At 41.8% G+C, this 23,796-nt stretch overlaps 1 protein-coding gene across 1 annotated transcript in view; it reads left to right on the top strand.

Moving 5' to 3' along the window:
* LOC126412720 (uncharacterized) overlaps nt 1–23,796 on the top strand; it is a 275,896-nt gene that overhangs the window by 240,819 nt on the left and 11,281 nt on the right. Inside the window, exon 6 of the mRNA XM_050082438.1 lies at nt 8,248–8,478. Coding sequence (XP_049938395.1) covers nt 8,248–8,478 — 231 coding nt within the window. The remainder of the gene's footprint in view (nt 1–8,247; nt 8,479–23,796) is intronic.

Consider the following 23,796-nt stretch of genomic DNA (forward strand, 5'->3'; position numbering starts at 1 on the left):
ATTTTTCAAATGTTTTTCACTCGGCGTAAGTGGACTTCGGTCTAGTCGGTCGCAAAATGAAAATCTCAGCGGGTATCCGATGTAAGTTGGGACAGATATGTGTCTGTAGTACACCCTCCGGTAGTCTGTCCTCGCACTTTTCCGTTCTGAGGGCATAGTGAGCACGTAAAGATGTTGCCAAGTAAGGAGCGCGTGCTGTCATTGGATTTCTTAATGCTGAGTAGCTCCACCTCATTTCATGGAGCCCACATGATGTAACCGTCATCCGTGACAGCAGCGTGCGGCGATGGTGCAGGAACTTTGAAACACGACGTACAGACGTTCATGTTGTAAGCGGTTAACAAGGAAGCGAACATCAAGCGATGATCTTGCTTAACGAGTGGATTAGGCGATTCGGGAAACTCACCTACGATGGACAGTTCAGAGGAAGTGAAGACGAATATTGTCTTCATGGATTGTCCTTCTTCACGACAGTACTGCAGGGCTTTGAATGGTAGGTGTTTGATCATGCACCACACAGCTCGAACTTGGCTCCATCTGATTTTTATCTCTTTGCTCATAAGAGCCGTTGGCTACGGGGACAGCATTTTGGCACAAACCGCGCCTTGCAGACAACGAGCAGCAGACCAGCATAAACAATTGTCGGAAAAAACAGATGGCTGCCTTTTGTGATATTGGCATTCGAAAGTGTGCACAAGGCTACGACAGATGTCTTAGTCGTAATAGCGACTATGTAGAGAAGTAACTGGAAGGTGTAGCTAAACGTTGCAAATAACACAGTTTTGATTTTCACTATGGTTTCCATTTCGCGCCCGATAGGAACTTGAAAATAGCTCTCGTACGACTCGGGACCGTGGATTGTAGAACAGACCACAAGACGCTCAGGGTGGTCTGGGCTGGTGCCGAGAACAATTAGGAAGCAGAGTGGAGGAAAGACGTCATGCTGAGCTCATGTGTAGCCCCACTCTCCAGCCGTCTCTGGCAATCAGCACTTAAATTTTCTCGCGCTCTCCCCATTGGTCAGCCAATCATGACGCGTGGAGATCTGTCAGTTAACTTACTTTGCAGAAACACCTATCCTCTGTTGATGCAATCACTCTTCTTTTCTCTTGGGCCTCACTAGTCGTTACACGAGTACAGATGTGAAACTTAAGTAGGAATTTTTTTTAAATTTACCGCAAAAATTCCCGCCACGTCTTACACCGGCGGGATGAGCTGCACAGTCATCCGCTTGAAGTGCGTTTACGCCAGAGAGCCTTGCACATACAAGAAGTCGCCGTGCGCCAGCGTATGCTTCATGCGTAAGAGAATACGCATGTGCTGCTGCACTTTTCTTCCTCAACAAATGCGCGTGCGTGATTCCATTCTCACCCACATATAAGCACGTACGCTGTTCGAGTGATCAAGATGTCCACTTTGGTAGCGGCAACTGTCACCGCAGCCGTTATACTTTGCGACCAAGACGAAATCATAGAAATAAGCCCACGAAATTGGGTAATTAATATCATATGTAATAAATCTGTGAGCTTGAGGCAAGACAAAGTTGGTAAGAAGCATTGTGTTTAATAACTGTACTCGGGATTTTGAAGAAATGGACACTGCTTCATCCTGTGAAGAAGGCAAGACAAAAGCCATGTGTCGAAGGAAATAGAGGGACCAGGTTAAGGCTGACGTTTCCAGTTCTCGTTACCGGGTACAATTATCCCAGTCTGAAGTTCCATTTGCCGTCCGGAGTGGCCTTGCGGTTCTAGGCCCTACATTCTGGAGCCGAGAGACCGCTACGGTCGCAGGTTCGAGTCCTGCCTCGGGAATGGATGTGTGTGATGTCCTTAGGTTAGTTAGGTTTAAGTAGTTCTAAGTTCTAGGGGACTGATGACCTCAGAAGTTAAGTTGCATAGTGCTCAGAGCCATTTGATTTTTGAAGTTCCATTTCAAGGTCTCTACGACTTAGGAATCTGAAAACATCCCAGAAGTATTCCGGGCTTTCGTGAAACTCCTGCAAAACTACGTTCACCGGGGTTGATGACCACTTAACGTTTCTTCCTCTTGAAAACAGAACCCTTATTTCATGCTTAGCGATTACAGTAAACATTCCAAGAAGATGCTAACATGTGCTTATAGTTATAGACATGGAGCTCTGTAGGGGTATATGGAAAGGAAACACCGAAAGGGTAAGGTACTATGATTACAGGTTCACTAGTCAAATCCCATCGTGCTTTGAGTATTTTTGGGGAGCGGGGGGAGGCTCTTATTTTGTTAAAAGGGCTTAATTAAATTCTGTAGTTTCTTCTTCAACAATCTTCAGCCTCCCAACTGTAGATAAGTACGGTTTGATACTGTGTGAGGTTTATCTCGCTATTTGCGGGACTTAGGGCGACAAGCATATGGTTCTGCAGCACCTATACAACAGTGAATCAGCTGTTTCAGTTACGATGCCTGTTCCAGAACACAACAGCGGAGAGTCGCACTTGGGTTGTACGTACCGACCCTTCTCGGATGCAGAGATTGAAAAGCGTGCACATGGTGGCAAGAACATGCAAATTACTGGCATACGAAACTTTGCACTATTGCCTGAGAATTGTAGACATAAAAAATAGATTAAAACAGTTATCCGTTGTCAGTGACTTTTTATTTTCTGTCACAACTTCGGGTGAGTGAAAGGATTGTATTATACTTTTGTTTGATGTTTGTAGCAAGTTGTCTATTTTGAAGTTTCTCTACAAAAGGGGTGTAATCAGTGCTTTTTAATGCCGGATGACACAAGTTTTCGTTTCACCGACGTCTATAGAAGAGATTTAAATCACCAATTTCCTCCTCAGAACGTGACGATGTAATGTTGACTCCCATGTGCGAAGGGGAAAACGATCATCGTGGTAAAATAAAACAAACCAGAGTTCGCGCGGATTTAGGTGTTCATTTTCCATACATGGAAGAATCGAGAAATACTCTGAAAGTGTTTCTATGAACCCATTGCCAAGCACGAAAATGTGGACTGCAGAATAGTGTAGTTCCTACAGAAGTACTTTTGTACCAATATACAAGATCTGATGGTGAAAGCACAAATTTGAAATTCCCCTAATGGGATCAAGGTATTTGTGAATTAAGTAGTGTACTTTAAATGAGATGAATAGAAACAATTATTAGCTTCAAAAGAAATGATTGATGAATTTAAAAAGATATTTGTAAATTACTTGGGGCTATGGACCTCATGTCTTACTTTAAATTTATAATTAGATTAGGGACCTATCTCACGTTTTGTATAACAAAAGGAATCAAAAATTTGGGTTGCCGTTCACCACGCAGATAGGGGTGAATAGAAACAACAGTGTTAATCTTATTATTTGTTTTATATACTGGTCTTTTGGATGAATAGGAACATGTTAAAGTCTGTTTTGGATCTAGCACTAAAAGAAATAAAATTTCTCCAGTTCAAAAATAGCCTTTTCCACCTACAGAATACAGACTACAATCTAAATGATTACTTACTTTTTCCATATTTTTTTAATCACGAAATAATCTCTTGGGTTAAGAACATAGCCACGTGGGTTGTTCACTTACGTCAAATTCTTGGTGTTCTGCTGAAGAAGCACCTTCAATTAGTGTTTCTATTCACCCCACAAATTCCGAAGGTACCACCCTAAATTTTCAATTAGCTGAAGAACAAGTCAGATTAAAGCATACTTCAAAAAACACAACGGTTGGTTAATGAAACGGGATTGCAAATTTTCTTATCATATGTTAAAATTAAAACAACAATAAGTATTACGTAGAAGCAATGTTCGAAGTAAGCAACATCAGCGCCAACTTTTAAATCCATAATTTCCCGTTAGACTAGCTTACTAACTACCAACCTAAACAAAAAAATTTTTTGGTCCTGTCCTCCTCAGTTGCGCGTAATACTACGGTATGTTGATGATTTTCACTTATGGACCGTCTGACAGCAACTGAATAAAACACAATTTTAGTGCCATACGCGTTTCGCCTTTATTTTCTGCAAGGCATCATCAGTGGCCTGTAATATGTACATATGTTAGCTATTTTATTTACATTTTTGTCAATGTGCCTATAGGTTATAAACAGTTCTGGTGGTTGGTATTTCCTATTAAGTAGTAATGTTTTGAACTGTACTTACAGGTTGCGTAGACAGTTTCTTACAGGAGCGTAATATGTAAGAAACTGTCTACGCAACCTGTAAGTACAGTTCAAAACATTACTACTTAATAGGAAATACCAACCACCAGAACTGTTTATAACCTATAGGCACATTGACAAAAATGTAAATAAAATAGCTAACATATGTACATATTACAGGCCACTGATGATGCCTTGCAGAAAATAAAGGCGAAACGCGTATGGCACTAAAATTGTGTTTTATTCAGTTGCTGTCAGACGGTCCATAAGTGAAAATCATCAGCATACCGTAGTAAACAAAAAAAATGTTTGAACGATATTCCCGTTTGTCTTTCAACACAGTAGCACTGAATTTTCTTGGGTGTTTGTTTCAGTTGATGTTCACACCTTAGTTTCTGTTGCTGTAGTGGTCTTCATTACGAAGACTGGATTGACGCACCTCTTCGTGCTACTCTATGCTGTGCAAGCCTCCTATTCGAATAACTACTGCAACTCATTCTTCTGGATCTGGTTAGTTGCCATCTCTTGGTGTCGTGGAGGGACACCAACAGATGGTAACTAACCAGATCCACGACTTTCACACTCCACTTCCCTCCAATGCTGAATTGGTTATCTTTTTACGTCGCAGGTTAGGTTCTATCAGCCGACCTCTCGTTTTAGTTAATTTGTGCCGCAAGTTTCTTTTCTCACTAATTCTCCTTATTAATTACGCGATCTGCCTCTCTAATCTTCTGCAATGTTCTATAGCATCACATTTCTTAGGCTTCTAATCTCATCTTGTCTAAACTGTTTACCGTCCATGTTTCACTTCCCTACGTGGATACATTCCATACAAACACCTTCCGATATTAATAAAGGTCTCTTTTACAGAAACGCTTTTATTACCGTTACCAGTCTACATTTTATATCTTCTCTACTTCGGCCATGTTCAGTTATTTTGCTGCTCAAATAGCAAATCTCATGTACTGCTTCAAGATTCTAGCTTCCTAAGCTAGTACCTTCAGACACAAATAATTTTATTTGACTACATTTTATTGATGTTTGTCTTGTATCCTTCTGTTAAGACACTATCCATTCCGCCGGCTGGAGTGGCCGAGCGGTTCTAGGCGCTACAGTCTAGAACCGCGCGACGGCTACGGTCGCAGGTTCGAATCCTGCCTCGGGCATGGATGTGTGTGATATCCTTAGGTTAGGTTTAAGTAGTTCTAAGTTCTAGGGGACTGATGACCTCAGAAGATAAGTCCCATAGTGCTCAGAGCCATTTGAACCATTTGAACTACCTATTCCGTTAAACTCCTCCTGCAAATGCTTTGCCGCCTCTGATAGAATTACAATGCAATTTCATCGGCAAACTTCAAAGTTTTCCTTTCCTCTCCCTGAATCTAAATTGCTGCTCCAAATTTTTCTTTTGTTTCCTTTACCGCTCTTGCGGTATACAGACTGAGTTACATCGGAGGTAGTGTACAACCCCACCTTATTCCCTTCTCAACCACTGCTTCCCTATCATGAACATCGACACTTACAACTTCCGTCTCGTTTCCATACAGGTTGTAAATACCGTCTCGCTCTTTGTATTCCAGCCCCGGTACCTTAAGAGTTACAAGGAAAGTATTCTAGTCAACACTGTCATAATTTTTCTCTAAGTCTACAAATGCTACACACGCAGGTTTGCCTTACCTTCTAAGGTAAGACGTGATGTGAGAGCTGCCTCACGTGTTGCTACATTTCTTCGAATTGCAAACTAATCTTCCACGAGGTCGACTACCAGTTTTCCCCTCCTTCTGTAAATAATTGGTGTTAGTATTTATCAACCACGACTTATTAAACTGATAATTCGGAATATTCACGCACGTCAGCACCTTCTTTCTTTCGAATTATCACATTGTACTTCAGGTCTGAGGGTATTTCGCTTATCCCAAAAATCTTGCACGCCAGATGGTATAGTTTTCTCATCGCTGTCTCTCCCAAGACTATCAGTAGTTCTGACGAAATTACGCCTACTTCAGGGCCCTTGTTCGGTATTTGTCTTTCAGTGTTCTAACAAATTCTTCTCGCGCTATTATATCTCTCATTCACCTTCATCTACCTCCTCTTCCTTTTCTATAATACTGCCTGCAAGTTCATCTCCCTTGTGAGAACCACCTATATACTCCTTCCTCCTTTCAGCTTTCCCTTCTTTGCTTAGTAGTGGTTTATCATCCGAAATCTCGATATTTATACAGCTGCTTTCATTTCTCCTAAGGCCTCTAATTTTCCTGTAGGTGGTATCTATCTTTCCCCCAATGATGTATGCTTCAAATATCTAGCCGTCCTGCACTTACTGTCAGTCTAGCACTAAAAGAAATAAAATTTCTCCAGTTCAAAAATAGCCTTTTCCACCTACAGAATACAGACTACAATCTAAATGATTACTCACTTTTTCCATATTTTTTAATAACGAAATAATCTCTTGGGTTGAGAACATAGCCACGTGGGTTGTTCACTTACGTCAAATTGTTGGTGTTCTTCTGAAGAAGCACCTTCAATTAGTGGTTTATCATCCGAAATCTCGATATTTGTACAGCTGCTTTCATTTCTCCTAAGGCCTCTAATTTTCCTGTAGGTGGTATCTGTCTTTCCCCCAATGATGTATGCTTCAAATATCTAGCCGTCCTGCACTTACTGTCAGTCTAGCACTAAAAGAAATAAAATTTCTCCAGTTCAAAAATAGCCTTTTCCACCTACAGAATACAGACTACAATCTAAATACCCTTTTACCCGGTTTATTTTCTGAGCTTTTATATTTTCACCTTTCGTCAGTTAAATTCAGTATCTACTGTGATATGCAATAACATCTAGTAGGCCTTGTCTATTTCAGGTTACCTTCCGTTAGGAAAGTGGGTACGCTCAGCGACTGTGATACGATTTTATGATTTATAAATTGTAGAGCGCAGCAAACAGTCGCAGTCGTCCTTTTTTTTTTTTGCAGGATTTATTCGGCAAATACAGATTTCGGCTAGTGACTGGTCATTATCAATGCACTCTCCTCTAGTCTCGCTGCATGTCAGTGCCCTGTCGTTGGGGCGTCAGACAATTCAAAGGACTGTGACTCATGCCCGAACAACTGACATGCATCGAGACTAGAAAACAGTGTATTAATAATGGCCAGGCACTAGCCGAAATCTGGATTTGACAAATAAAACATGCAAAAAAAGGAAGATTAATTGCAGCGCTCTATAGTTTATAAACCTTGTCTTTTGGCTAATTGATGCTCTGCTGTCTTCACTACTCATCTCAGATCTACCCATTCGTCTTCTACTGAATTCCTTTCCCCTCTTGCCTGCTATTTTTCCGTCTCTTTCTTTCCCTACTATTGAATTCCAGTCCCCCATCACAATTTGATTTTCTTATCCCTTAACGATCAGAATAAATTCTTTTATCTCTTGGTACATTTCTTCAATCTCTTCATCGTCTGCAGAACTGGATGGCATATAAACCAGTACTACTGTGGAAGGTGTTGGCTTCGTGTTAATTATGGCTACGATGATGCGTTCGTAATGCTGTTGATAGTAGCTTACCCGCATTCCTTTATTCTTGATCATTATTAAACCTACTCTTGCTGTGCCCCTGTTTGATTTTCTATGTATATGTGACTTCAGCCTATCCATTTCGCCTTTTAAGTTTTCTAAGCTACCTGCGCGATATGGGCTCTAGGATCCCACGCTGTCCTGATGACGACATCCTTTTGAGTAGTCTCCGCCCTGAGATCGAAATGAGGGACTATTTTACCTCCAGAGTGTTTTCCCTACAAGGACGCCATCATCATTCAACCATACAATAGAACTGCATGACCCCAGGAAAAATTACAGCTGTAGTTTCTCCTGGCTGTCAGCAGTTAGCGGTACCAGCACAGCGAGGCCATTTTGGTTGATGTTACAAGGCCACAGCAGTGAGACTTTGTTTCTTTTCACCCCATTTTGCGGTATTTGAATAAGATCGCGAGCTCCGGTTTGATAACGTCACACTTTACTGAACATGTCTCGAGAGCATTCATCTAGCTTAGGTGGGAGGAGTGTCTGACCTGACTTGCGTTCAGTTCTTGAGACGCCGTGGCGGCGCTGTGTTTCCTTCCGACAGAAGGGCGGCGTGTGGTCGGTGCGGGTGCAGTCGCTGATCCACCAGGGGGTGCTGGTGATCGCGGAGCTGTCGTGGCGGGTGCCGCCCAAGGAGGCGGAGCGGCAGCGGCGCGCCGGCCACCAGTACCTGGTCACCTGGGAGGTGGACGGCGGCGGCATCACCGGCAACCTCTACACCGACTCCACCTGCGTCACGCTCTCCCTCTGGCCCGACACTGTCTTCCACATACAGGTAACTACTCCATTCTCCTCTAATAACCCAGAGAAGGATCGATAAGAGAGATGGAATGGTCATGGGGCTCAAAGGTACCCCAGTCTCACCCTCAAACAATCCAGCAGAAGTGTTTACATGCAGGGTGTGTCAAAAAGAATGACCTGATTGTAGAGTGTAATAATTAGGAACCAGGCACCATGCTGGACGGGAAATATGTGCTCACTGGACAGGCATGTCCTAGAGTTTTAGAGAATCGCCATATATACCAATCGATGCGTCTGCTCAGTCGTCCTGTAGCAAGATGGCGTTTGCTCAACAGAAGGCATTTCGTGTACTACAATTTAGCAAGAGTGAGGCAGTGATTAGAGCCCAGAGTGAATTTAGAGCCCAGAGTGAATGTAATGGAAGTTTAGGGATTGATCTGCCTTTGCCGAAAAATATTCGTCACTGGTTAGTGGGAAGAAGAAGAAAAATTTGGCTTTAACATTCCGTAGGGACCGCGTTCATTACAGACGGCTTTAAGTATTTCATGGATGTGGAAGAATCGTCCGTGCTCTTCCGAAGGAACCATTCCGGCATTCACCTTGAGCTATTTGAGGAAATCATGGAAAACTTGGATCAGCATAGTCGGGTGCTAATTTGATCATTGAAATAATTCAGCAAACGTTAAGGTGAAGTAGACTGAAGACAAATCACAGCGCAAATGGAAAAATTGGAATACCTGATATGACGCTAAATACTTCAGTATATCGATGCAAGAAGGAATACAGAAATAGAAATCATTTAGAAATCAAGTAAATAAGAGGTGCAGAGAAGCTAAGGTGAAATGGCTGCATGAAAAATGAGAAGAAATCGAGAAAGAAATAGCTGTCGGAAGGACTGACTCAGTATATTGAAAAGTCAAAACATCTTCCGTGAAATTAAAATCAAGGGAAGTAACACTAAGAGTGCAAAGGGAATTCTACTATTAAATGCAAAGGAGAGGGCGGATAGGTTGCTGGACTCTGTGAGGGGGCGGGGGGGGGGGGGGTGGAGGATTGTCTGACGACAAGAAACAGGAATCGGTGTAGAAGACAGAAGACATGGAAGATGCACTAGTAGAATCAGAATTTACAAGAGATTTATGAGACTTAAGATCGAATAAGGCAGAAGGGATGGATATCATTATTCAGACTTTCTATAATCATTGGGAGAATGTGTAACAAAACGACAATTCACGTTGATGTGTAGAACGTGTGAGTCTGGCGATATATCATCTGACCTTCGGGAAAATATCATCCACATAGTTCCGAAGACTGAAAGAGCTAACAAATGGGAGAATTACAGAACAATCAACTTAACAGGCTCACCCATCCAATTCGCAGCTCGTGCATCCAAGTCGCTGACAAGAATAGTACACAGAAGAATGGAAAATCAAATGGAGGATGTTTTGGATGTCGATCAGTTTGGCTTTAGGAAAGGCAAAGGGTCCAGAGACACAATTATGATGTTGCGATTGATAATGAAAGCAATACTGGAGGAAAATCAATTCTGGTTCATAGGCTTTGTCAACCTGGAAAAGCATTCGGAAAAGCCAAATGGTAAAAGATGTTCGACATTCTGACAATAATGTGGGTATGATATAGGGAAAGACGAGTAGTATACAACTTGTACAGTAGCCATGAGGGAATAATAAGAGTGGAAGGCAAGAACGAAATCCTCTGATTGTAATGGGTGTAAGTCAGGGATGCAGTTTACTGTCAAAATGGTCAAATGGCTCTTAACACTATGGGACTCAACATCTTAGGTCATAAGTCCCCTAGAACTTAGAACTACTCCAACCTAACTAACCTAAGGACATCACACGCACCCATGCCCGAGGCAGGATTCGAACCTGCGACCGTAGCAGTCCCGCGGTTCCGGACTACAGCGCCAGAACCGCACGGCCACCGCGGCCGGCCAGTTTACTGTCAATCAATATATCAAAGAAGCAATGACGGAAATAAAATAAGGTTCGAGAGTTGAAGTAAAATTCAAGGTGAAAGAATATCAATGATAAGATTCACTGACGACATAGTTATACTCAGTGAAACTGAAGAATAATTACTGGATTTTCTGAATGGAATGAACAGTCTAATGAGAGCAGGTATGGGTTGAGAGTAAATCAGAGAGAGACGAAAGCAATGAGAAGGAGCGGAAATAGCAACATCGACAAACTTAACATTAACACTGACGATCAAGAAGGAGATGAATTTAAGGATTCTGCTACCTAGGCAGCAAAATAACCCATGACGGACGGAGCAAGGAGGACATAAAAAGCACACTAGCACTGGCAGAGAGGGCATTCCAGGATATAGGAAGTCTACTGGTATCAAACATGGGATTCAATTTGAAGAATAAATTCTAAGACTGTACGTTTGGAGCACGGCATTGTAAGGCAGAGAGACATGGACTGTGGGAAAACCAAAAAAGAAGAGAATCGAAGCCTTTGATATGTGGTGCTACAGAAGAGTGTTGAAGATTAGGTGAACTGAGAAGGTAAGTAATAACCAGGTTATCCGCAGAATCCTGGAGGAAAGGAATATGTTGGAAACACTGACTAGAAGAAAGGACAGGATGATAGAACATGCGTTAAGGTATCAGAAATTAGCCCCCTTGCTAGTAGAGAGAATTGTAGAGAGTAAAAACAATTGGGGAAGAGAGAGATTGGAATACATCCAGCAAATAATTGAGGACGTAGGTTATAAGTGCTACTCGAAGATGAAGAAGTTGGCAGAGGGGAGGAATTCGTGCGGGAGGGAGGGCGCACCATACCAGTCAGAACGCTGATGACACACACACACACACACACACACACACACACACACACACACACACACACACTGAAGTGACCTTTGATACAGACTTTAGTACCCTCATGCAATTGCTGAGCATAAAAGGAACTTGTCTAAAGTGAGCGATTTCTCTTTTTTTCCGATTCTTGTGAAAATATTTATGGGCCATCCTTTTTTGAGGAACACACGGTGATTGGGTGAGGAATCTTTGAATGGTGGACACGTGGCCTTTCTCACAACTTGAGGAGCATTAAAGACTTCAAATTCCAACAGGACGGAGCCCCTCCTTACTGGCACTATAGTGAGATACAGTTCCTCGATGAGATACAGTTCCTCGATCAGATACTGCCTCAATACAAGATAAGGCTTACGGGACTTCAAGACACTGCCCTACGCTCTTGCCTTCCAAAATCTCCAGACTTGATCCCATGCTATGGTTTCCTGTGAGAATATGTGAAGGGAACTGTTTCTTTCGCCCCTTCAGCTCGTGACTTAGATGAGCTGAGGAAAAGAACAGAATTGGAGTGACGTCCGTCATTTTAGATACGGTACATACAGCTTTAAATGAGCTGAAGATGAATGTACGTATCGTCTACACGTTGTCTGCCTGCTGGTAGTGAACACGTAGAGTTTGTAATAACGTAGCTAAATCTTTTGAGATTTTGGGAGTTTTTTGAGGTTTGCCTCTGATATGTTTCTTTCACTGAATATTTAGTTTTTAAATGAGGCTATTCGTTTTGATACGTTCACATTTGTAGTGGGAAAAACAACTTAAGAACCAAAGCAACTGGAAACTTATACTGCTTAGAAGCTCTAGAAATAACATCCACATTCTTGCCTAGCTTTCGCAAGCCATCTGGCGATACTAGCAGACCGCGTGACGGCAGCAATCGGACAGAAACTATCAAGAAATGCCCTGAAAGAATTAGACTCCGGGTATACTTCAGAAAAGTAAGTACATCTGCTCAAAACATCCTACTCAAAAACTCATCACAACATATGAACAGTTCGAGAGACTTCCATACTTCAACTTCTTACGCGAAATCCCTAAACTTAGAGGGTGAGAGAAAATGCCACAGAAAATTTTCATGCAAAAACTTAGGAGAACTTACAGTAGAGCTTACAACATCTAAAAAAAAAAAAAAAAAAAAAAAAAATGCACGTCCACACACACACACACACCAAAGTCAGGCGCTGTAACAAAGTTGTCCTGAAGCCTTGTACGGTAATGTAACGACTACACTCAACTGAAAAGGCGACCTGGAAGATATCTTAAAAGAAGAATGCAAAATTCAAAGGAAGATGTTCCGCAAAAAAAAAAAAAAAAAAAAAAAAATCCAACCCATACTTTTAACAACCGAAAAATATATTTATTCTTGCAGCCGAAGAAGAAGAAGAAGACTGAAATTTTAAGAGCATATCCACAGACTCCCAACAACATAAGTCACTCACTAAATTGCGAAGTACATAGAAAAACTCAAACCAGCAGGTCAATACAGGATTTAGAAAATTCTTAAACAAATCTGTCAGACATTTTCAGCAGAAACTCATACGGACAAAATATTAGCAAAGAGGTATTATTTACTTTCCTCGGGCAGAATTATTTAGGTTTCCGCAGAAAATATTTCATTTCTAAATAGCATACTGCGTTTCACGGACCATAAAAATTTGACATTTATAAAGAAGGTTTTATAGAATGTTAATTTCAAGAAAGAAGAATGTCACTTTTCGATTATCCTCGCTGAGAAGCAGATACACAGCGGCAGTTTATGTTGTACACACAGATCAAAATTTTAATTTGAAGAAGAACATTTTTCTGTGAATGGAAATTTATCATTGCTTTAAGAAGGGACGAACTTTGTTTAACATAAGATGTTTATTTGCAAGTTTGCATTATAGAAAAAAAATAAACAGTAAAGCAAATAGGCTACCCGGAGAAGGCAAAAAGGCGAGAGAATGCGTGAACAATAAGGAGATTGGTCCCACGCCTCCCCCATCCCCCTTCCCGCCCCATCGTCATCACATAGGTAGAACAAGAGTGGTCAGCATGTAGCGCTGTTATGCGCAGGATCCGTCTTCCACTACCGTTACTGGTATGGACTTGCGCTTGGTGGGAGAAGTGGGACGGAGGGCTCCGAGCCTCATGATGCCAACAGAGGATCTGCTTGAGCGAGAAGTAGCACCTCCACCGTCTGGAAATTCGGCAAAACGGTGGGGAGAGCGGTGTGTGGACGACGTATGACGCAGCAAGGCAGATGACGACATGGCCTGGAAGTTTCGGTTTTAAATTAAAGCGATACCACTGCTCTCGAATACGAGTGAGAACCATTGTACCACCTCTGTTTGACCTTTTTGGTCAGCAAGAACACCGATTTCTAGAAGCATTTTGGACCATATGTTGTATTCGAATAGTTTGAAATACCTTGAAGAAAGTGCTTATTGAAACATGACTTAACTCCCATTCGACATGTAATGTCTTGTTCAGCGAACTCATGGACATCCGTCACATTTCCCGTCGAGCGTTTTCCAGAGCTGCCGACTAAAACGATCTTGTTGTTGAAGTTGTCTTCAGTTCAAAGACAGGTTTAATGCAGCTCTCCACGCTAACCTATTCTAAGCAAGCATCTTCATCTCTGCGAAACTACGTCATCCATCTGAACCTTCCTACTGTAGATAACAACTGATCTTTTACAATTTTCACTTCCAACACTTCCTCCATTAGCAAAGTGGTAACTCCAGGACACGACACGACGAGTCCTACCAACTGGTCCCTGCCTTTAGCTGTGACTAGAATACCTTCTATCTCCAATTCAGTTCAGAACCTCGTCAATCTTCAGCATTTGTCTGTAGCACCAAATTTCAAAAACTACCATTCATCTCTAGTCTGCACTGTTGATCGTCTATGTTCAAGACGTAAAACTTCAGAAAAGATTTCCTAACACTTATATAAGTATTCAGTGCAATAAATTTCTCTTTTCGGAAACTGTTTTCCTGCTATTGCCAGTATACATTTCACGTACACTCTATTTTGGTCACAGCTTGCTATTTCCCTTAGCCTATACAGCAAAATTCATCTATCCTTGTTTTATGTTTACCGTAATTCAGATTGAAAAAAAAGTGTTGACATGTTTTATTTAAGCTGAGTCTTTGTATGTGCCACACTATGTGCCACCAACATACAATAATTTTTCTTGTGCAGTGATGTGTACATATCAGTTCCCTATAAAATGGGATCATTTGTAAGTTACGTCTTTCGGAATGCTGAATTAACCTTCAAATAATAGAGCACAGCAATCAGCCATCCTTTTCTTGGAGGTTTTATTCGGCAAATAATTCGACTAGTACCTAGCCATTGTCAGTGCATCATTTCGTAGTATCAGTCCATGTTTTAGTACCTCAGTCCCGTGTTGTCTGTGCTTCTCTCACAGTTCTCTCAAAACTCTTGAGTCAACATGCGTTGATCTTCCGAATAAAATGTGCAGGAAAAGGACGATTGATTGCCGTGCCCTAACATTTAAGAGTCATATCAAACCGGAACAGAAGAGAATCGAAGCATTTGACGAGTGACGAATGTTGAAAATTAGGTGGACTGATAAGGTACGGAATGAGGAGGTTCTACGCAGAATCGGAGAGGAAAGGAATATGTGGAAAACACTGATAAGGAGAAGGGACAGGATGATAGGACATCTGCTAAGACATGAGGGAATGGCTTCCATGGTACTAGAGGGAGCTGTAGAGGGCAAAAAATGTAGAGGAAGACAGAGATTGGAATACGTCAAGCAAATAATTGAATTGAGGACGTAGGTTGCAAGTGCTACTCTGAGATGAAGAGGTTAGCACAGGAAAGAAATTCGTGGCGGGCCGCATCAAACCAGTCAGTAGACTGATGACAAAAAAAAAAAATAAATCACAGTCTTTGAGTGCACCCACATTTCTAATAGAAGGTAGCCTGATGCTGACTATACAGTTAAAGTACGACGGCAGCTATTCTATAGTTTGAAAGAGAAAAGGAAAGACTGATATTTGGTTTTGTTTGGCTTAATTTTCTTTAAACAACGGGCACTATTGCAGCCGGGCAAAAAAAGTAGAAGTAATCATATGACAGACGAATTAATGAACCTATACCGGCATTCTCGTTTCGGGATGGAATGAGTTCAGATGACAGAAAGCTGACGCGTGATTTCAAAACGCGTTTAGACACCTAACACTCAACTTCCAATCGATCACATGAGCCTGCGTCAGCGTTCACGGATGAGCGTGCGTTAACGGGCGGCTGGAAAGAGAGAGACGTCCTTACGCTGTTCAATCGACGGAGCTTTTCCGTCGTGACTAAATCCATCTTGTGCGTGTTTCTGTTACTTTTCTTTGTTGGGCGTTGAGAAAAGTTGGTGAAATCAAAGGCGAGAATATTGTCATTGAGTTACTAACTGACGAATTAGAAAAAAGGCCAGCAATATTGACTATAGCATCTGAATAGCGTTTTGGAAACGGGAAGCTTGTAAGAAATTGGTTTTCATCTTCTGTGAGGGAAGTGACTCAAGAAAGAACGAGAAATATGGGTAAGAAGCACACTTTCGGTAATACCGTACGATGTGTACCTTCAAGTCTGCCTGCCTTCATTGACAAAATAGTTGCTAAATTAAACACGAAGGGCCGTGCATTGCGAGTAGCATTTATACTTCTAAGATGTCTTCGTGTTTAAATCCACTTGTAATTACAACATTGCATTGAAGAACTGTAATCGTTTTCACAATGTGTTCGGCGCAATCCACAGTGAAAGCTACTGAGCAATGTTGTATCCTGCATTTCTTACACACTTAAGCAAAAGCAAGTTCATCATACCTAGCCGCTAGAATCTGCCGATAGTTAACTGTCTTTTCCTTTCATAAGTCAGTTGCTTTCCGCCGTATGATCACTTTAAGTTGTCCATCAGGTCATAGACTTCATCACCTGCTATCACGTAGGAACTGCCATGTCGTAGTTTGCTGTTAAAGATCTTTCTCTCGGCATATTCAGAAAATGCTCAGAGTATTTCATATAGAACGGAATATCTAAAAATTTCTGAGTAGTTGTATGTTTTATAAGCGTGAACATCTTACCTCATAAAATGATAGCTAAGAGTTCTATGCAGAAAAATATTTATAAGAAACTCGAGTGTTTTCTGTACTTTGTATTCCGGTATGTTTAGAACTGAGAGCACCGATGCAATGAGGAAACAATGCTACTGTTCAGATTCTTGAAATTTTTTCTACATTTTTAATCATCTGGTGTTGGCATCTCAGCGTCAGTGTAATCCATATAACTTCGTATTCTTAACAAATTATCCCAGACACAGCCGATTTTCCAGTTTTATATGAATAGCGTAGCTCCGCCACTCGCCGCTTGCAAGATATCTGAAACCGACAGTCTCTAGTGAAAACACTATCGACAGGGCGTTAAACTCTAATCTTCCTTTCTTCCTGGAACAGTAACACTGCGAGAGAAGTTCGCTTTCTACCGCTCGTAATCTCAACTGTTTTGAAATTGGATCGCGTGTCACCATGCTTTAACGCGCGTTACATCTGAATTTAGACTAAGTGAACCGATAGCAAACCCGAGTTCGTATGGCCGGACGGGTTCTAAAACTCCGTTTGTCCTAAATAGCGTGCTACTGCTACGCCTCGCGACGTCAGAAGAAGAGGGAGGAAGTGCGCTTATCATGTCTGACAAACAAGTTCTGTAATTACTGTACACGATGTTGAAAAGCTGTAATGACGCTTCCGAATTACCAGGAAAATGTTTGTATTAAAACGAAATTCGGGTCTCTTAGGTGCGCCAGTACGTACGGTCTTTCAGCCGTAAAAGTCCTCTTTATTGACTTCCGCTGTTTGTTTTTGTCACTGATGAAGGTTCTCGTGCGTGTGTGTTTACAGAGGAGGGCGTGCCTGCTATCACAAAACACGCAGTTTAAGGGCGCCGATGTTTGGCTGTGACGGGCACGGAAATAAACACCGTCCCCCGCTGAGAAAGTATTTCTGCCCGGGTGGTCCCCGGCGCCCGCACGACGCCAGTGCGCGCTCATTAGCCATTAGCGAGGTGTCTGCAGGCAGGCAGTAGCGTCGACAAGTTTACGTGAGTGCTCCGTCTCGTGATCCCGCAGTTGGACTGGCCCTGCTTTATTTGGAACGGTTCTCCACCGCAGGCAGACACGGCAATGATGACTGCAACTTGTGGGTATACTATGTCAGTCGTCGAGGCTAAGGGACACGCGATGAGACGTCTGATATAGCAAAGGAATGGCTTGTTGGACACAGCCAATAACGCTACTGATATGTGACATGTCGTGCACTGTGTGTGTCGTTGGATCAGTAAACGGACGAGGAACTGGAATGAGTGACGCAGCTATTTAAACCCTGAGCAGTAGCGTTGCGCCACATATAGAAATTCCAGGATTTCTACTGTACCCTCCGACATTTGAAAAAAAGTATAAGACCCGAAACTCACATAAGGCGTACAGAAGTGATTAAATATAGACATGTCACCTACAGTATTTATATTCAAATGTATTCGTCGATCCACTGCACATGATAGATACGGCTGTGATACAAGATGGTCAATGCCTTCAGGGAAATATGTTTGCAATTGTCTACAGGGCTATGATATTACCCAGGCGTGCACATTTTCTACTGTAGCTGTACCAGTGAGACGCCCGTTAAACCCGCAGGGCAGAACAGGTGATTACTATTGTGGAAAGGGCAAAAAAAGTTGTCGGTCAGTTTCACTTCAGAATTGTAATTCATTGATATTTGATAAAACCTTTAAACCAAAACGGCACATAGCCGAACTTTTATAATTACGGGTTTCAAAATCCAATTCTTACACGGCTGATGGCCTCCAAACGATAAATCTTAAAAAGTAACAAGATACATTTCAGGTTACTGAAGACATGCAGTTGCAAATAAAATAATGAAGCCTCAAGGCAAACGATAGAGCAAACATATACAAGGTGCAATGAAAACGGCTGAAGGTCACAATTAAATTTCTAAATTTTAATAGGTATTACCGTAATCTTTTAAGGCAAAAGGCCGCAATGTTTTCCCTTAAGGGGAAATTTTGAGAATAAGGGTTGATTTAGTCCGACAGTTGATTTCCAAAAATTCAAAAATACCTCAACTTTTAAGTTTTCAATGGTCGATCACACACTAAATGAAAAAGCTTGAGAATAAGGTTTTAAGCGGCTAAGGGCCTACATAAATTTACATAAATTGATTTACATGAAATACAATAATTTATTTTCTTTTAATCCATTGGCTATAATAGATTACCAACAGGCCATAAAACACCCATGAAAAGGACAGTATAGACAACGGCACTCAGACGCCTCCAGGGAGGCGGTGGGCCCAACTACACTTGATCCGTCGGTAACCCAATGAAGAGACAGTCGCGGACCGACCGACAAAACGACATGCTAGCCACCAATCGGTACATAAAGACTCAAAGACCAAACAGTTACGGACGTGATTATCCACAATGAAATATGTATTAAGTTGTCAAAACTACACACCATGTTGGACAGCGACAACAAGTGAGGGAAGGACGCTGCCTGAAATTACGTTAGTGGCCAGGGCAGGTAACCAGAACACCAACGGCCACAAGGCAGAAAAATCAGGTGGCACACTTGAATTTGAAATAAGGTAATATCGTTAACTTCACCAAAAACTAACACTGCCTGAATTTACGTCAGTGGCTACGACAGGTAACCAGAACACTAACGGCCAGAAGGCAGAAAATTCCGCTGTTGCACTTGAATTGTAGTGAACCAATATAGTTAATTCCACCGCACGGTGGCTCGATTTCACCACTACAAACACTCGGTGTTGCTCACAGGAAAAGCTTTCCAACAGCGAACCACCGAAACTAACGACACAACATGAACGCACGAGGCTTGGGTACTTAACACACCACTCACCCTTGACGTCCTGGGTCGGTAAGCCACGAAGCTCGTAGCTACGAATGTTATTCTTCAGCGCTCCAAAAATATGGAAAGGGCATGGAGAGACATCGAGCCCACATGTTGCCACAGTTGTTTCGACTATGCTGCACAGGTTTCGCTGGGAAACCTTTACACATCCACTATAGAGTCCCCATCTCTAACCAAGTGATACCCAACATTCATTTATTTGTCCTGAAAGCATCATTTTGCCTTAAGCCGTCGTCACACGGCAGGAGGCAGCTAACACTGGCATGCGCGCCAATGGGATATCCAACGTCAGTAGGGACAATGCTCTGAGCACTTGGGACGACCTGGTTATTGTGATTTTGCGCTCTCAGCCCTCCCCAGCCGCAGTTGCCGGCTTTATTTGGAGCGCCAACGATATGAATACAATTTTTTTCACGAAAATGGACATGCATAAAATTTCTGCTTTAGGTCTATTAAAACGCAAATTTTTATTACTTGTCCATGTACTAGTCACGTTGTTCTGTCTGTGATATACATAAATAAAAATTGATTGGCGATTCCATGGAATGCTGTGTGCACAACGACCATATAAGTTAAATTAAAAGCAAGGTCAGCGTTGGCCGTAATATTGATGTTTTGTTGATAGCAGAATCGATTTTTGATCACATGGTGATAATCTTCAGTTATCACAATTGTGATCGCTTCTCAGTTTCGGTTATTGATAATTTGATACCAGTATCTGAGTTTAATTTGTACAGCACTGAAGATGATCACCATGTGATCGACATTCGATTCTGCTATCAATAAAACATCAATATTACGGCCAACGCTGCCCTTCCTTTTAATTTAACATAAATAAAAACTTCAGTATCCATGAACACGTAATAAGATAAAAGGAAAGATACACGTCCAGTCAGTAAGGCCATCATTAGGATAGTTGTGTCTTCTGTGAAGCAGGTTATTGACAGGACATGATTCCATATTCCTCACAGCTCTAAGTCTCATCTAGTGGAGCTACTGTATTAGCAGCTTATTGCAGTCGATGATCTCTTTTCGCTGACCTAGTCGGAAAAAAGTGATTGATTTAATCCTCCTGAATTAGTGCAGAATATTCCATCAAATGTTTTGAATTTATCGAAGACGTGTTTTTCACCACCAAAGTCGTGACTGCGACCATGACAAAGGCCCTTTTGCCTGCAAGCCATCTGGTCTCCAGACCTTCCCTTGTTGTTGCTTCCCACTGCATGCATTTGGTATTACTGTATTCCACGTGGAAGTTAACCTCAGTAACTTGTAAAACCGATATGAGTTTCAGTTAAATAACTCCCTGTGTTTTCCTTTCCTTTTCCGTGGGACCGACGTAATTATCCCACTATAATGATTCGTTTGTATATAAAAGTTAAACAGGAGAATGTCGCTGGCAATTTTTTCACATACAGTTATTCCAGTTCTTGCCTTTTGCTACAAGTTTTACTTTAATGAAAGCACTGGCTGCTGTTTTCCGAAAATTACTTACCTAATAGCTTGCGGATCTATGGCGAAGAGTCAATGAATACCCTCTGTTTTACGTGCTGTCTGAAAGTCGTTTAACTGCACCCAAAAAGGTGAGCATTGGATTGTACGAAGGCGATTTAGTACTAATAGACAAAAATTTTCTTGTCATATCAAGTTTGACCATCTCTATTCCCAGCAGTCTCCCATATGTAAATGGATCTGCTGAATATTATTATTTAATTTCTAGAAAGTTGTGGTACTACGATTACAATGTGCAAACTATAAATTTGTGTTGCCAAGTTCTTGGATACGAACACAAAATTCGCAAAACTATCACGAGACAGAACTTATTTGCGAATAGTTGTAGTTCTTTGTAAAATAAGGACAGCTATAAGAGTATGGAGAAAAAATAGGAAAAAATGCCACCACCAATGGCCTTTACGTCCGAAATTAAGAGTATAAATCAGAAGACGCTATAAAAAGTGCCTAAATTGCTGTGAGGGGCAAGCAGACTTTCTTCAGTCTGCACAATAAAGGAGACACAAGCGCATTACGAATGGTTGACCTCTACAAAAGTTGCACCATAAAAATAACTGCAGCCATTACCATTTAGCCCTAAACAAGGAAACATGAGTGTTGATCCATCGACCGTTGTTCGTCCTGTTGATATTAAATCAAAACAATACTGATAATAGAGAAATCATTTTTCGTTGCATCAGATTCGAGACAACGCTAAACTGATGTACTGCTTCTCAGAGCTACCTACACTTTTGTGTAAATATTAGACTGGGTGGCCTTGTGTTCAGGATTATCATGTTCTGAGTTCGACCTCACGCTAGGGGAACGGCGTTATTATCTTATTTCCCCAGAATCCTAAATCTATTTCAGAAGGCATTAGCAGAACAGTCACCGAAACAAAAAGAAGAATGCAGCCAACAGAACAGAATGAGAACGTGCTGTGATGTAATACATCTGACGTGTATACAAGTCATTACAACGTACTCCTTGGATGTCTTCTTCAGTACAGTGTTTATCCTTTGCTTCGCGTATCATTGCTCAACTGATAGGATGACGAGGTTCTACTGTGGACGGACGGTGAAGCAATACGAAATCTATGCAGTCTATAATCTGTACAGTCAACGTGGAGTAAGGTACTTTTTATCTTATGTGTAAACTCATAGAATATGGGAACTAAGGTGAAAAAATTGTTTAAGAAATTAAATCAAACTATTGTACATCCATTTCCTACTTCCGATGATTAGCATAAGAGAATTAATGATTCCACCGTTAGCCGTGTGTTTGTACCAGTTTATTTAAATCCGACCGGTCAGTAGTTTTTTGATGTATTGCATTTAGCGGGCCCTTCAAGCATGAACTGATCTGTGGTCACCGAGTTTCATTTCTTTCCCCTGTGATGACAGTAAGCTAAACAGCATTTTACCAGTAGGGGGGGGGGGGGGGGGGCTGACGACGGTGGAATGTGTCGCAGAATGACACATGTCCAAAAATTAAATAATATGTATGATTTTAGCTTATAACCAAAGATGTATTATGAGGTTGATCCCTCATATCTGTAATCACTAAATTTATATGATTCACAAAATTCACATGTGTTCTCAATGCAGGTAACACACAATAAGTTTCTCTAAAAGAGTAACTAAATCACGAATTATCAACACATGACTTCTAGAAAAACAGTAAAACACTTATAATGCAGGAGAGGATGACAAGCGATGGATTGGGAAGATATTACTCGATCCTACGACGGTGAGTCAAATGAAAACCTTAAATTGGTGTTACAAACAGTGTGCAGAATTTCCTGTAGGTGGCAGCATAGTGCAGATGCACATATACCGTCCCAGGATGAGTATAAAAATGGCCGTCCCACTTGCGACTTGCACCAGGGAAGAACAGCATTCCGTTATTCGGTTTTTGCGTATTGAAGGTGTGAAACCTATTGACATTCATCGACGAATGAAAGTTCAAAACGGTGATGCATGTCTGTCACAGCAGCAAGTCTACGAATGGAGTAGGAAGTTCGCAAATGGTGTGACTTCTGTGGAAGATGCACCTCGTCCAGGTCAGGCACAACGAGTTGTGACTCCACAGAACATTGCAGCAGTTGAAGCCATAGTGAAGGAAAACCGCTGAGTGACACTGAATGAAATTGCAGCATGTTTACAGATTAGTCATGGGTCAGCACACCACATTGTGCGTGATGTGCTCCAGTTTCACGAAGTGTCTGCAAGATGGGTGCCACGGCAGCTGACTCCTGAAATGAGAGAACGTGTTGATGCTTGTGAAGAACTTCCTCGGCTCTTTGAACGAGAAGGTGATGGCTTCCTTGCAAGAATCGTTACTGGGAATGAAACCTGGGTTCACTTCCAGCAACCAGAAACGAAGAGAGCGAGCAAGGAATGGCGCCATTCCTCATCACCAAAACCAAAGATGTTTCGAACAGAACCATCAGCAGGGAAGGTTATACTGACTCTCTTTTGGGACGAAAAAGGCGTCATTTTGGAGCATTACATGCCTAGAGGGACCACTGTCATCTGAGCCTCATACACAGATCTCCTAAAAAAATCATCTGCGGCCTGCTATCAAATCACAGCGACGTGGATTGCTGTCAGCAGGTGTCCTTTTGCAACATGACAATGCAAGGCCCCACACCGCCCGTACAACAGTTGCAACAATCACAGACCTGCATTTTGAGAGTCTTCCTCATCCACCATACTCACCAGACCTTTCCCCAAGTAATTTCCATATGTTTGGACCACTCAAAGACGCAATGGGAGGAAAGGTTTTGATGAAGAGGCACTCCACGCGGTGCATGCATGTTTGCGCGGACCACCAAAAGAGTTTTTTTCTAAAGGAATTTATGCACTTTGTAAGCGCTGGAGGACTTGCATTGAGCATAGGGGAGATTATGTGAAACGTGATACAGCTTTGTACCACTTCTGCACGATAAATAATATTTAAAAAAGTATTTAAGGTTTTCATTTGACTCACCGTCGTATAATCATCTTCCATATCACTAAAAGTGAGCGATATGTTAACCTCCGATTCCTCAAGCGGCAGGATACCATTGGA

The sequence above is a fragment of the Schistocerca serialis genome, chromosome 7, assembly GCF_023864345.2.
Source record: "Schistocerca serialis cubense isolate TAMUIC-IGC-003099 chromosome 7, iqSchSeri2.2, whole genome shotgun sequence".
NCBI lineage: Eukaryota > Metazoa > Arthropoda > Insecta > Orthoptera > Acrididae > Schistocerca > Schistocerca serialis.